Below are 15,518 nucleotides of genomic sequence, written 5' to 3' on the forward strand. Positions count from 1 at the left end.
GGAACAACTTAGTCCGGATCGCGAGGAGATCAACGAAAACACCACAACACGTGAAACTGTAACTGCGGTAACAGCAGAGGGTGAGAATGTTTGACTGCTGCATTTTGGTCAATCAATTTCGGCATGCTCGCGCACTTTGCTTTTGTTTGTTTTTTGTTTTTCTAAACACCAATCAACGTATAACGGGGCTGTCGAATGTAGACGCGTCTCTGAGGATATTAACAATACTGCGCCTTGGTGCCATGGTACCCTCGAGTGGAATAGTGGTGGACTGGGTGCTGAACGGCTAAGCGATACACGCGCGCGCGCTCCTTTTAAAAGAAGGACAACGCCTGCTCCCTCAGCAAAAGTCTCTTCTTCTTCATGCGCCGGTTCTGGAACCAGATCTTGACCTGTTGGTCGCTGAGGTTGAGCCGGTCGGACAGCTCTCTCCGCCGCTGCCTCGTGATAAACTCGTTCAGCATGAACTCCCCCTCCAACTCCGCCAGCTGCAGCTTTGAATACGGCTTTCTCTTCTTGCGGGTCCGGGTGTGCATCGGGTACCACGGGGCACCTAGAGGGGGGCAAGAGCGCTGATTAGAAGACAGTGATATCTCCTAAATGACTGTCCAGTGATGTTAGGACACACGATCCTGAATGCAATGCTATTGCTATGTGCTTAGCCTAAGCCTAAATGACGTATACGTTATTAACACCAGTTTAGCGGCTGCAGTAAAGTAAATAAGAACGTCCAGTTCGGATCAGATCACGTCCAGTTGGTTATACAATACACAAATAAGATTTGGTCGTTGGTATCACTGAGTACAAAATATCGAAACGTACTGTAGCTACACTCAACACTGGCGGGAAACACTACACGTCATGTTTATAGTCGTGGGATATTATTTCTAGGGACTAGATCAGAGATTAGAAGCTAATGACCGCCAGCACATCTTCAGAACCATCACTGTCCACTGTCCTGGTCACTCCCACTGTGCTATTGATTTGGGATGATTCCTAGCGCGATGGAGGTCCAACTGCTTGCACAGTAGTTGCAGAAGGGCAGTTTTGTTTAGAAGCATTTGAACTGACATTTTATGATCTACACCATAACTTTCAAAGATTACTATACACCTCTCCCCCCCAACCTCACTCCACATACACACTACTGACCACGCTCTTTTCCACACCTTTATAACAAGCCATTGCTTATTGTCCTCCACCTTTTAACAGAAAATGAGCAGGCCCTTGACAAGTGATGCTAAGGCATAGGCAAACCGAGGAGAGGATGGTACCTGACTGCGCTTCCTGAAACACACGCGTGTCCCGTGAAGAATTTACTATTTCAGTTTACACGACAATTAACGGGACGCTTCCACTGTGGCGGATATAAACTGAGCTTTAAGAGTCGTCGCTGAAACTTAAGCAGCAGGAATCCGGCTTCGCTTTGTTTACTCTTTTAACACAGTGGTTTCTGGTTGGATATTGGTTGCTGGAGTTTTGTATATAAATATATACATTAAAAATAAAAACGTTAAATCCAGAGGGAAGGACATTTAACAAGGGGGTTTTCACCTGGTTCTATATATGTATTTAAATATAAATAAATGTATAAACCAATTAAACCTGGAGAAGTTAACATACGTAGGATCTAAGAAAAACGTTGGCTGATAACACGGCACTTTTTTTGAAAGGCAAAACCAAGGTGTGTAAAACACAAACACTGAGGGATTTTATGACACCGTGTTTACTGGCTGTACAATAAATGACCAAGGGCTGGTGAACGTGAAGCATTTTAGGGCAACCCCTAGTGGCGCTGGTCCACCACGCAAGCATATCCCTGCAGAGAAATCACAGCGTTTGACAGTGTTTGGTCACGTCCAAGTATAAACAACAATACCACTACTGCTACTACCACTACGACTACTACTACTACTAATAATAATAAAACGGTTAGAGCTCCACGCTGAACACGAGGCATTTCTCTGGGAAGTGTTCTCCCATATGTTTCAAAATAAGGCCATATATGATGCACAGAGCCATTAAAGCGTGTACACGCTGAGCCTATATACGCCCTAACTGGCTACACGTGCTGCTACGTGGGTTTGCGTGACCCCGAGGTCCAGCGCTACCTGTTTAGAAGTAGCTCGGGACTCACCTCCTCCTGTGGGCATGTTGCTTGTGTGGTTCCCCGGCGACACGAGGGTCTGTGGGTCGTTGCTCGCGGTTTTTCCTCCATCGTTGAGCACCGAGGAGCTGGAGTCGGACTCCAGCGACTGGCAGGACGGCGGGTTCTGGGTCAAATGGGTCTCGGTGCCATAGTCGTATTTGCTGAAGGTGCCACCGTTGCCCATCCCATTGTGAACCGCGTGATCGGAAGACACGGATGTTTCCCTCGCCCTGTCCTCCCGTTTCAGGCTGCCTCCGTCCGCGCAAGGCTCTCGGCTCGCGCTGCCGCCGCTGTTACCGTAATAACACTTCTCTTCCGGCCGGGCTATTTCACCGCAGGATCGGTTGAAGGAGGGATTAATGGAGACGGGACCGCTGAAGTAAGACTGTGGATATCCATTGCACGACTCCGACGGGTTCCAGGGCAGGGAGCAGACATTGTCCCTCCTTGGGTACGAGAGAGACGGTAGCCCCGCCAGTTGTCCCCCTGAGGTTCTAAAATTGGGGAAGTAAAACGTGTCTCCAGTGTGGATGTTTACCAAAGGTCCCACAAAGCCAGGATTAAGGAGATTATGCTCGCCCATTTCCGCGGGGCCTGACCAACAGCTTCTACTTTATTGCAATCTGACATTTAACATAGTTAAACCTGGGGGTGCACCTGATTGGTCACCGCGCGTCACGTGCGTGTGCCTGCTCCAAGTCGGCAAGGCACCGCCCACTGGGTCTATTTTACCAAACAAAAACCCTAACTTCTGTATTACGGGTTTATACGCTTTTTAAAAAGTTCTATAAAACGTGTTATTAGCGAAAAAAGGTATCTTCTTTTGATTTTTTGAAATTATTATGATCATTATTATTATTATATATTGGAATGCCTCTTGCACTGCTGGCCCACCTTTCACAGAATTATCCAGAAGTCTGCAGAACTGTCCCTGGTCTCGTTTAATATCTTTATCACCGATTAAACGATCTTTAAATCCTCTCGTTTTCTTCCATACAAAAAAAATTCAGACTGATCATTTTTCGCCGCGCTGTCGTCTTGTTTTCCTGCAAATTACGGGTGAATTCAGTGTCATATAAAGCTGTGATGATCCACTTTTACAGGCTTGTTTTAGAGAAAGACTGATGCCCGGCGCTGCACTACACACTCGTATTTACTGTAACGGGGTCAGCAGGTTGAAACCGTTGGCTCTGTAAAAATAAGATGATATTCTATAAGGTTCCTTTAATATATTTGGAATAATACGCTTCTTGTGCACCTCACATGAACAACTTTAACAGACCCCCCTCTATAAACACTCGCGGCCAAACTCTTGCAAAGATTGTTACACATCTCGCAATTCTTTTATATGGACTTTACAAGCTGGTGGAGGCTATTTAAATGATCCAGCCCTTTCAAAAGCACCGCGCGCGATCACTTTAATTGATACGACACTGAAGGCGCGGGAACACACCTCTTATATGTTCTCATATATATATATATATATATATATATATATATATATATATATATATATATATATATATATATATATATATAGAGAGAGAGAGAGAGAGAGAGATTTTAAATGGTACAAAGACTTGAATATAATATGCATGTGACCAGTTTTGTCGATAGAAAATTTGGAAATAATCTTCTTTAATGTAACAATACTGTGCTTAATTTGTTTTATTTAAGTACATTTTTCCTTCATAACCACTGTATCCAGAGCATTAAAACCATTCTCATTTACATCCCACACAGAGGACGACTGGTCATTAGCACAGCGAAACACATATATCACAATTTAGGCCTCATTCTGTCTCCAGAAAACAAAAATAAATAAAAAATTAAGAGACACATGTTTGTTTGAGACCGTGTATGTGTTTGTTTTTCTGTGTCAGTGCGCGCTGCGCGTGCGTGCCTGTGTGTATTGTGTGAAAAGTGGGTGGTGGCTATTTGTTGCTTGTTAAACTTAGCTGAAATCCCACTTCATTTCACTCCAAAATCGGAAACACATTTGGTTGGCTGTTCTTGATTTTTGCAACTTCGCTTAATGCTTTTAGAGTCAAGTAAAGACCTTTCGTTTTTTTTTTTTGTTTTTTTGCAGAAACTCCTAAAATACATCCTTTGCTTTTGTTTTATTTTTCTACCATCATTGATTTGTTTTGCCAAGTTCAAACTTTGGCGCCAGACCAGTGTGACACGTGCTACAGACTAATTCAGAGAATGCAAGATAACTGCAAGGTACAGACTATCATCTTTCAACCAGAATGAATAATTCATAATGAAATAATTAAAAAGGGAGACAGAGTGCCCACATCTGCATTATCCACTTTAAAGAGAGTCTACACCAGAGAGATGGGAGAATACAGTCCGGGTTCAAAGGCGCAGCGTTCATTTGTTTTCTTCTACAATTCTTAAATATTCGAACGAGCGACGTGGATGATCAGGAGTGAGCTTTTGAGATTTTGAAGATTTCGAAAGGCTTGTTAATAAACGCAGACAGGATCTTAACACCATCACACGCTCAATCAAATATTAAGTGAGCATTGCTAATGAAACGCAGCACAAGGAAATAAAGAAATAAAACAGATAAAAGCAAACTCGAGAGAACAACTAGTGCCATGTGTTTAAACACGTAGATCTAACAACTCAAAAGTACTTCGTAATTGGAAACAAGTTTAAAACTCACAAATAAAAACACTAAATGTTGCTGTTAGATAAAACCCTTCTGACTCACCCCGTGAAAATGAAAAACTTACATTTGCCCAAATTTTGCAGAAACTCGCTGAAAGTAGCTGTGGTCAGTTCAAGGTCAGTGTCTAGTGCACTGTCTGCTCGCATTGAGAAGCGGTCTTGGAATTGCCTTCCCGTCCAGACAAGAGCAATAGCGTAAACAAAGGCGGTTTTTTTTTCTTTTTCTTTTTTTTACTGGCTGTGATTTTCTAAAGGCGCAATTTTAAACTCGCTGTATTTCCTCACGGTGCTATTCCTCTAAAGCCATTGAGCTCAAAGATCCCAAATACTGTTAGTGTTAACACATCACAGTCAGTGGATAAACACTGAGGCCACGGGAAATACTTCATACACCGACCTCCGCTCCTTAAAAAAATATATCCAAAAACAAATGGAAAAACTAATTACACTCGAATAGCTCTTTTACTTGCAGCGATTCCCTACTTTCCTACATTTGCCAAATAGTAACTAAACACTAGCGTTTGATCACAACTGACTTCATTGATCAGAAGGCTACAGATATTTATACGATGTGTATTTGCATTTAATATGTATAAAAAATTAAATTAGTACAATTAATATTGATTCGTTTTTCCTTAAACTCGTCGTCGTTGAAGAGACAACCGAGAAACCCACGAATAAATAGAACTGCGGGGAAAATATTAAAGAAATGTAATATTGTTTACTATAAATCAGTTAAAGGTTCAATAATTAATGAGGTCTTATGTGGACCCTATGTTTCAAATGACGTCATAATTGACTAAGAATAAAACTGCAGAAATTTGAATTCCACGTGTTCAAGAAAAGCTACAGAAACAATAGACTTAATAAGAAACATTTGTTGTTGTGAAATATGATGCTTTGAATGATCTAATTAAACTTGATAATTGTTATAAATAAATATAATTATAATTCAGGGCTCTGTCACTGAACAAGTTCAATAAAGAATTTGTCTGATGTAATATTTTATTTATAAACCATAACTTGTCAAATGTAACTTATTACCCATTGTTTTAGTGTTTATATGTTTTCATTTATTTATTTATTTATTTATTTATAAACCAAATACACGTAACGCGTTGGTGCTGTGCCAGAGTTGTTTAGTATCCACTACAAATATTCGACTTAGTAAAGTGAGGTAATTTATTTAAAAAAATCCTAAAACAAACAAAACAACTGATTTATTTCTAAATAAAATTATGATTCATCATTCAACATTTCTTCAACGTGTATCTGTTGACGCTAAACTCATCTAAGTTAGTTATATTTTGAGAAAAAAATGTATTTGAAATCTTTCTTTAAGCAGATTGTGTTCTCTTCTTCACGAACCTTCACAGACTCTTTGTTTATTTCCTCTACCGCTTTGTTTCCCCCCTTTCCCATTCCTTTTAGAACATGGCGCCCGTGTTTTATATTTGTTTTGTATATCGTTTACAGAAATAAAACTCTAAATACTGCAGAGTACCGAGCACGAGGACGCGGGGTGGATGCTGTGCTGCTCACTTCCTGATATTTCCACCATACGACCACCAGAGGATATCAGCCCCCTTTTCTTCTGTTCGTGTCTCTGCTCCGTCTGCGCACTGCAAACCCAACAAACCACTGCATCCGGGCTCCTATGGCGCTGGCGTTTCCAAACCACAGCTGAAATGTGCTCAGTAAATAGCTTTGCAACTATCAATATTCACGGAACCTCCATTGTTTTTCAGCAGGTTCAAACTGAGCTTGATGCTGGGTTCATTAGTTTATTTCTTTAGTACATTTTTTTTTTTTCTTTGGCTTTGGCTGTTAATTAATTGTTGTTGTTATTGTTATTTAAAATTCTCAAACCCGGTGGTCAACGTGTGTTGTTCTAAATAGTCATTTTATTTAATATTAATTTAATACCTCACCTTTAGTCCCAATGCAGTGGGCAGCCACCTGTCGGAGCTAAGCCTAGTTTTTCAACAAAACATCCACATTTTTGTCATGTTTCCTTTTAATATGTTAATTCCAGCTTCTGTGTGCAGTGTTAATATTTGCTCAAAGGAAATTCTTCAGAAAAACCAGGAAAAGAGTCGTGTCCCACCAACTTCCTTTCGAAGTTAAGGAGTTTTTCCCCTTTCTCCTGTAAAAATATGCTTTTTCTTAAATCTCAGTATACGTTTAACATTCATCAACGTGTCTCGTTTTATGCCGAATATTATTATTAATTCCCTTCAATCCCGGGATTTTCATAGATCAGAAAACTTGTCTTGAATTATATTTAATATTAAAATGATAGGAAATCCAGAAATATATCTATATATAAAATAAAAGTCCTGTTTCCGTGTCTTATTTGCTGAGAACACAGACTCAAATAATAATATCAGAAAGAGTTAATACCAATGTATATTAATGTTATGTCAGTTGTGAAATATCGTACCCACAACCCATCTGTCTTTATACCTTCTCTCTTTTTAAAAGAGGTAAACAAGCGTTAACAATAACAGCGCACATCTTCATTACGGTCTCTATTTTTTTCAATTAGCAATTCTCTCCGCTACAATAAAATCATAGACATTTTCACGTCCACATTTTCACGGCACTGGCACGCGCAGACCTACATTTCAATTACGATTAGACCATGTTGACTAAAAGTACATTTGCTAAGTGTACTCTCGAGGATAAATCTTATGAGCATTGGTCATAATATCGGCCTTTTATTGTCCTTTCCTTAGCCCTAACCTTGGGAATCCGGTGGAAATACGTGGAAGTGAGTGGCAAACTGGTTAGGCCCTTAGCCTGTGTGTGTGTGTGTGTGTGTGTGTGTGTGTGTGTGTGTGTGTGTGTGTGTGTTTTCCCTTGTCCGCTCATGATATACGGTGGACGCACGGAGGAATAAAGTCAGCATTCAGTGTTCATAAAGTTGCGATTCACATCCTCGTGAAACTAAAGAGACCCAGCCAGCGTCCCGTATTAAGCTTTGCAGCCTACTTCCGCGCTGTAAACAAAGGAAATCCAGCCCTACCTTTGAACATGACCCTATGGAAAAGTGTTATCTCACGCGCTGCTTTTTTTGTTTTTACAGATGTGCCATCATTTCATTGCCACAAGCACGTGCAAACTCTCTCTTTTTTAGACGTCTTACAGCAGCAACAACTATAACAACAGCAACAAAAAAAGAATAGTCTCTACCTGTCTCCGTAGTGAGTTAACCTGCGGCGCGCGAGGACAGAATTCAACCAATGGGTCGCTTTGGAAGTTAAATGAGCTGAGAAGCACGGAAGCGCCATTGCGCGTGCGGCAAAGGGCCTTATAGTGGGCAGGAACGGAAAGAGAAGCTAAACGGCAAAAGTCGACCAAGCTTTAGACGCTCAGAACCTGGGCAAAGGCATGGGGTATGAGTGCATTTCCTCCTTTTTTTATGTATTTATGGCACGTCATTAGCTCGAGCCGTCTAGACAGGGAAATAGCACCTTGTTTGCTTGCAAACAAACCGCTCGGCAACTCGGTGTCCAGCCCCCTGTTTGGTATGCACAAGTCTCTGATGTCAAGGTCAAAGCGACTGCATAGTCACGGTCAAGGGTAAAGAGCGCGTGACGTCAAAACAGAAGAGAACCCAACTATCGCTGCTGTGTGGGGGACGAGTTGCAGCATTTCATTCCTTTTCACCTCTTCCTCGTCAATGTTTATCCACGGGTCCCAAGGCAATGCGAAATGTAAAAATGATTAAGTTTTGGGATCAAGCTGCGAGGCGCCTACGAGCCACAGTGGAGCGTGGGCTCTCCTCTGGTTTCCGAACGCGGGAATTTGGCAAAGCTACTTCAGAAGTCTAAAACGTAGCCGCTGCCTGTGTGTATAATGTGGACTAGGATGACGAGCATAGGCCAGAACCACATTCAATCAGTTGCTCGCTGCCATGTGTCATTCCCTTGTGACAGCAAGATATACTGCGTAACAAATAAACAAAGTAAAGTTTATTAACAAAACCACCGCGTAACTATCTTTGATATACATCGTCAACTTGTACGAAGACGTGGAAGAGCCGCTTAGCTGTTGGCTTTGTATTTTTAGCCATTTATGCTAACATTTTACAATGTTTACGTCAACGCTTTCCGGGTTCTTTTCAATACAAACTCTATATTATTACAATACACAACAACGAGCACAAACAGTAAAACCTGTAAAAAATCGCGTTTTAATAAATCGTAACACGTAAACATAAATACGATGTTTTAAGTTTGCGTCTTAAATCGTACGCTTGATACACTTTATATTTACTTTAACATTTCTTGGCATTAATATCATATATATATTCTTTTCAATTCCAGCAGCAGCACATCCGATTAATATGTATTTAAATGTACGGAATATTCTTAATATCCAGAATGTGACGAACTAAATAAAAGCTGAAACTTGCAAAGAGTGCTTAGCAAAATACCACCATTTGAACTGGTTCTTTTTCTTTCTTTTTTTTAAACTCATGTCTCATAAAATAAATACTTATTGCCTGTTTAAATAGCAAGACGCATATCGCTTTTCAGATTCCTTAAGCTACACACATATGTGGGTTTTTTTTTTCCTTCGGAACATACCTTCCACTTCCACAGCGAAGCTGATCCACGCGAACCTGAGACGCCAGCCTGTTGAGGAGAGACGTGTCTTTAAAAGGACGTAATGAATCTGTAACATTACCGTTGATGTTCTCAAAAATTCCCAGAGATTACACTTTGTTTGAATCAAATTGCAAAGGTCTTTATTTATACACCACTGCGCACCAGCATCCATTTCCGTCGCCAAAGTGGTAACAGATTAAAATACAGGCTCAAGACAGAAATCATTACTTAGACATGTTTGGCATTATTCTGTTTCAGCGCTAATCTTTCTGCTATTCTTTCGATTGAGAGGCCAGTAGTTATTGCTCATTGCTTTGTGCGGCCCAGTGCTCATTTGTTATTTAGTATTGAACAAGTGTAGATTATAATCATCCATTTAAAAGCATGGTGATAGTTAAACAATATAACGTTCATATTAATTCCTCAATTAAAAAGCTATTACTATATAGAATATTCATATATCCCGGCGTTCGGCTCTGATTTGCTGCGCGCTTCTCACGGAGTTCAAGAAAGATGTCGATAATAAAAGTTCAGATTTAATTTTCCCTAAAGTGTGAGCGAAAGAACAGACCTTAATCGCGTGATTATCAGGCGGCCTTGAGGCTGTGGCGTTTTTCAGAAATTCGGAACCATTCGGCCATCTTCGTGTTAACGTACACGATCGACGATATATTTGAAAAATTAGTTTTCAAGCTTTCAAAACAAAAACTAAGCTTGTATTTGGGATTTTTATTTTACTGCTGTACTCAGGTCTTTATATATATATATATATATAATAATAATAATAATAATAATAATAAACTCGTGCATTGCTGGTATACACTGGATTTACTAGTGCGTATATAACCTTACGACTCCTGGACATCAGAAAGCCATTGGAATACACTATTGCCTTGAACTGAAATGTTCTTTTGTGCGCGGTTTTCTACATTTGGTCAAGGTCAAAAACATGGCTCCTAGTCGCGTAGTAACCACTCGAGTAGCCACACTCTTTTTTCCTCGACAAACTCCGTCAAAACAGAATGGTTTTCGAAGGTCGAAGCTCAACACAACATCAGAAAGACATCTTAGAGAAATGAGCGTGGCTCGCTGAGGTCTACAACGTCACAGTCACCGGATGCTACCTGACACCGCCGGTGCATGAAAGTAAAGCCACTGATTTTCCAATGTCATTATTTATTTAAGAAACACGTCTCCATCCAGTACTTTAGGAATTAAACACCACAATACAGTTCACATACTGCACAAAAAAAGAGGTACAGACTTTAACAAGGTGTGTGAAAAGCTCCAATGCTTTACGCTATATATAATTCTATATATAAAACAAGAAAGAAAGATTGTGCATTGACGGATAAGGTAATACTAAATGTCTGAATTGCTTACAATCATTCCAGTTGCATGGCAGAGACATACAATTCACTGCTTAAAAAAGAGAGGGGAGGGGCACACAGATGATCTCGAGACATTCCGTGTTTACAGCCCTGTCATTCGCGAGAGGGGGGAATTAAATAATAAAGGCATTGCACTGTACACTTCAACATTAGCAGCCTGGCTTTAACCCTCGGCATTAAAAAGTAATGTATCCCACAGTGAAACATTGAGCTTTTTTTTCTTTCCGTTGCTTTCCTGTTGAAACCTCGGAGGCTTGGGTTTGGAGCAAAGTCCAGTAGAAGTCTCTCCTGACCACAAGGAAAAAACAAAAAAAAAAAGCTGAGCGTTCATTTCGGAGAGACCCCAAATTGTTCGTTTTTTTCGCTGAAGCCCCCCTTTGTCGAGTTTTTTTTTAATTATTTATTTTTATTATTATTTTTCTTCTTCTTCGAGTTCTCTCGGATAATTGCGTTGAATGAAAAGTGAAAAGTCCTCGGGGTGGCGTTTGGAAGGCGGCACGTGTCCCACTTACAAATCAGATATCTTTTTTTTTAAATATTATATATTTATATATGTACATTCATAGCAAAAAAAAAAAAAAAAAAACAGTAAAAAATAAAAAAAATAATAATACGATGAAGTTGAAATGAGAATTCCAATGTTTTTGGTTGTTTCACAGTTTTAAGGCTTTGCCTACGTCCAACATTGAAAACAAAAAATCATAATCAAAAGCTTAAGCGCGAGCGGCTGCATGTTTAAATTAAATAAAGAGAAGCCAGATCGAGATCGAGGGGAAAGTGGGGACGGGGATGGGGACCTGGCCTCGGGGGGTGTTCATGTTCTTCATTCAACGGGTTCGTGAGAGAGGGAGAGATAGATAGAGAGAGAGAAACAGAGAGAGAGAGAGGTACGTGTCAGAACTGTCATGAGAACGCGGAGGTCAATCCACTGGGCTGCCCGCTCCGTTAGGTGTGCATGTGACTGCTGGCCTTGGATTTACTGACGAATTTCTTCTCTTTCACGCGTCGGTTCTGGAACCAGATCGTGACCTGGCGCTCTGAGAGGTTGGTGGTGGCCGAGATGCGTCGCCGCTTGTCTTTGGTGATGAACTTGCTGGCCGCGTACTCCTTCTCCAGTTCTTTCAGCTGGATCTTTGTGTATGGGACCCGCTTCTTCCGTCCCCGCCGATAGCTGCTGACTTCCGGCTGCAGAGGAACCACATCTAGAGACAAGAGAAAGAGACACTGTAGACTTATGTTTCTCCGTCAAACCCTGGCCCTAAACCCGTTGCGTCCCAGTCCCAATTTTCTAATCCATTTCCAACTATCTCAATCTTTGAAGGCTGACGGAATGTATGTAAAATGTAAACGTTTCTGTTTACACCAGACCCTCAGATTTCAAATGTGATCATTTTACAAATAAATTGGCAAGAAATAACTAATGTAATATCAAATATAAAACGAACAATTAATTTGGTAACAATTTGAAGTGGTTTTACTGAACGCCCAGTAGCCAATCACTCCAGTACTCAAAAAGGCAACCGCAAACACCGTAGTAACCCACTGAATATAGAAATACTTGCGTACTGACGTTTATAAAATGTTTTTTATTATTATTATTTAATGGAAACCATTTATAAAAGGTTTCACAGATAAAATAACCAGATTTTAGTTGAACACACACACACACACACACACACACACACACACCAAAAGTTTGACACCAGTGAATGAATTAACTTCAGTTCAAATTTGCTGTAAATAACTGTCCCTTGTAGAAACGACTGCAGCTGAATCTCACAAACAAAAGTTCCGCGCCTTCCAAAACAAGGCAGTGATCCAGCTGCAGTCGGCAGCAGAAGAATCAGTGCGAACAACACCGCGGATTTGCATTCCAACATGGCGTTCACGTTGTTGAGGTAACACAAGGTAAAGGATGGACTTCACCTGCCGTGAAGCGTCTGCTCGAGACGCGGGCGGCAAACTACTTGCATTCTAAAGCTGACAAGCAGCATTTCCTCGCCATTAAGGTGGCAGATATTGTGCTGGTGGCATTTCCTCCAGCTTACAATGTAGGGTTTTCTCGCGGATGTGGAGGGACTGTAGAAAAAAAAAGTGTCGTAAAATGGCTGGGGGATGCGAGAGGGAAAGAAAACAGTCTCATCTTTATTCTACGGGCTTTGGAAAGGAACAGGATGAGAAGAGGTTTGTCGCAGGAGCGGTATGGTTTTTTGTTTTTGGGGGGAGCACTGTTTATGGAGGTCTTGGGCTCTACAATTGCGCGTGCGCCGTGGGCTTGCAAGTGGGACCGTCTAGCTGTCGGTCTGTCTGACCGTCTGTCGGGCTGTCCGTCTGTCTGTCAGTTTCTCAATGCTAGTCACACTGAATGGTGGTGACAACTATTCAGTGTAGCGCCGCAGTGTCTTAAATTCTCCAACAAACATTAGAGCCCGTATTAAAGACCAATTGAAGGCCATTCCCTGTGTTCACGTATCAATGAAGCTACAGTGAATAACGCCGTTGGAAGGTGCCACTATGTTAAATGCTGGATGGATCATTTTTTAAAAATATAAATAGCTGCTAAATCAATCAATCAATAAAAAATATATATATATATAAACAAATACATAAAATATAAGAATAAATAAACATATATAATTGTCTCATAATTGCGCAACACACGCCATTTGCTCAAAAGGATTCTAGTATCTACACAACGTCCAATAGAGCGATCGAGGGGTTTTTCAAGGCTCAATACAAACAGGAGCAAAGGTAGCAAGGGTTGTCATATGTCCTGCTCCAATCGGCAACACTTGAATCCATCTACAGATCTTCCGCTTCTTTATTACGTACGAGTTAATGTCTGACTGGATCTTTAGCCTCATACACACGTCAGACAGGTGAGGTTGCATTTTGACCAGTTGGTTTATGAATATTATTTTGCCTTATAACTACTGCACAATAACGACTCATCAATCAACAGCCAAACAACCAACAAGGCCAAGAGAATATGGAAATACGGACACATCCAAACAAACCCAGCTGACAGTGTTCTAGGACAAATCATCTCGTGCTAACAGTATTGGAACCCATTATAATGTAGTAATATAGCTATTTTAGATGCATTTCCAACACATAAGGACTTTACTAGGAGCCGCTTATATTCCCAATGGTTCAGAGGGGGTTCTGTGGGATCCCACTGCTTTCACTGAAGAACCTCGGATGGATTTTTTCTTGTTTGTTTGTTTTCATTATTATTATTATTTTACAGAATGTACAGAAGCGATTGATCAACCCCAATATCGACAATCACACAAAGCCATGGCAACGCTTTTGGCAGTTAGCGTGTTTTGATTTAAACGGCTAGATTTCCTGCGTGTGTTTTATATCAACTCTGTGTTTATATCCTCTCCCACAAAATGTGGTGGCGATCATTGTCGACTAGGTTCGTTTTAACAGCACAGAACAACCACAGCGTCCCCGAGCCATACACAACAGGTTTTTCCACCAGACTGGAGCAGCTCTTAATGTGTACGGTTCCTGAGCCACGTTTGATTTTGATGCCAGTTTCACACGTGAATATAAAAGATGTGCTTAGACATTTCTATCAAGATCTACTTGTTATTGACCAAACTTGACTAAAGAACTCTTTCTGTTCCTCTGCTTTTGAAATTTGTAGCAAGAAGAAATGTGAGCGACGCACCTGGGAAGGGAGATTTCCAGAGATGGGACGACTGCGTTTGTTCCTTGGAGCAGTACACCTGCCCGTCCCAGCCGTTGGACAGAGCCCAGTGCTGGTAGCCCTCCATGGGGATGAGCGCGTCGTGCCGCGGCTCAGGGTGGGCGCTGATGCCGGGCACCACGGACACGTCCAAGTAGCCGGGCACCGCCTGGTAAGAACCGGCGAAGCTGGGGTAGAAGGCGAACTCTTTAGCCCGGCTCGAGAGCTCGTCTGCGGGCAAGGCGCCGCTGGGCTCGGCGTACTTTTCCGCCGGGTGGTACGAGCACGGCTTCTGCTGCAGGTTGACGTTGTGTGAGTGGGAGTGCGAGAGTCTGCAGCCGTAGTACGGGTTCGCGAACGGGTAGCCGTAGCCGAGGGAGGCGCCGGACGACGTCTGCGGCGCGGGACACTGACGCCCTGCGTCGGGAGGAGAGATGTCCGAATAAACGGAGCCCTGGTGCGCGGCCACGGGGCCCGAGTGGCGTCCGAGCGCCGGGTGCGAGATCAGTTCCCTGCAGTGGGTGGCGGGGCAATTGCCGCTCAATGCCTCCATGGTCTGGTTTTTATTCGCCGCACTCTCATTCGGGCTCTTGTCGTACACGTACATCAAGGTGTCCGCCCAGCGTGGATGCAGCACGAGCGAAGTCGTCATATCACGGGCTGCCGATGCGTTTTAAAAAGTCCACCGCTCCGAGGCGACGGCCTCATTTTCCAAACTCCAGTTTTGCGCGCGCGCGCATGCGCACGACCAGTTCAGTCGTTAAAGCGTGGGGCACGTGATATGCTAACGACTCCGCGGAGTGGGGAGGTGGGAGGTGGTGGTGGTGGTGGTGTGTGTGTGTGTGTGGGGGGGGGGGGGGGGGGGGTTGGAAGAATCCCTTTAAGGCAAGACACTACAAGTAGAAATGATGGCATTTTTGTTTAGGATTTTTGGAGCACGTTAATCATTTTTAGAGGGTTTTTTTTAATCATTATTTTACAAT

At 42.0% G+C, this 15,518-nt stretch overlaps 2 protein-coding genes across 2 annotated transcripts; both read right to left on the reverse strand.

The window, feature by feature from the left end:
- Window positions 1–314: 314 nt before the first annotated feature.
- On the reverse strand, window positions 315–2,732 carry hoxc12a (homeobox C12a). The gene is made up of 3 exons (XM_066672945.1): window positions 2,134–2,732; window positions 1,880–1,890; window positions 315–553 (listed from the first exon to the last, which is right to left on the reverse strand). The coding sequence occupies exons 1-3, from the start codon at window positions 2,730–2,732 to the stop codon at window positions 315–317; spliced, it is 849 nt and encodes a 282-aa protein (XP_066529042.1).
- A 9,048-nt stretch (window positions 2,733–11,780) lies between these two features.
- On the reverse strand, window positions 11,781–15,187 carry hoxc13a (homeobox C13a). The gene is made up of 2 exons (XM_066672434.1): window positions 14,518–15,187; window positions 11,781–12,037 (listed from the first exon to the last, which is right to left on the reverse strand). The coding sequence occupies exons 1-2, from the start codon at window positions 15,185–15,187 to the stop codon at window positions 11,781–11,783; spliced, it is 927 nt and encodes a 308-aa protein (XP_066528531.1).
- Between the last annotated feature and the right edge of the window lie 331 nt (window positions 15,188–15,518).

Source organism: Hoplias malabaricus, chromosome 5 (genome assembly GCF_029633855.1).
Source record: "Hoplias malabaricus isolate fHopMal1 chromosome 5, fHopMal1.hap1, whole genome shotgun sequence".
Lineage (NCBI taxonomy): Eukaryota > Metazoa > Chordata > Actinopteri > Characiformes > Erythrinidae > Hoplias > Hoplias malabaricus.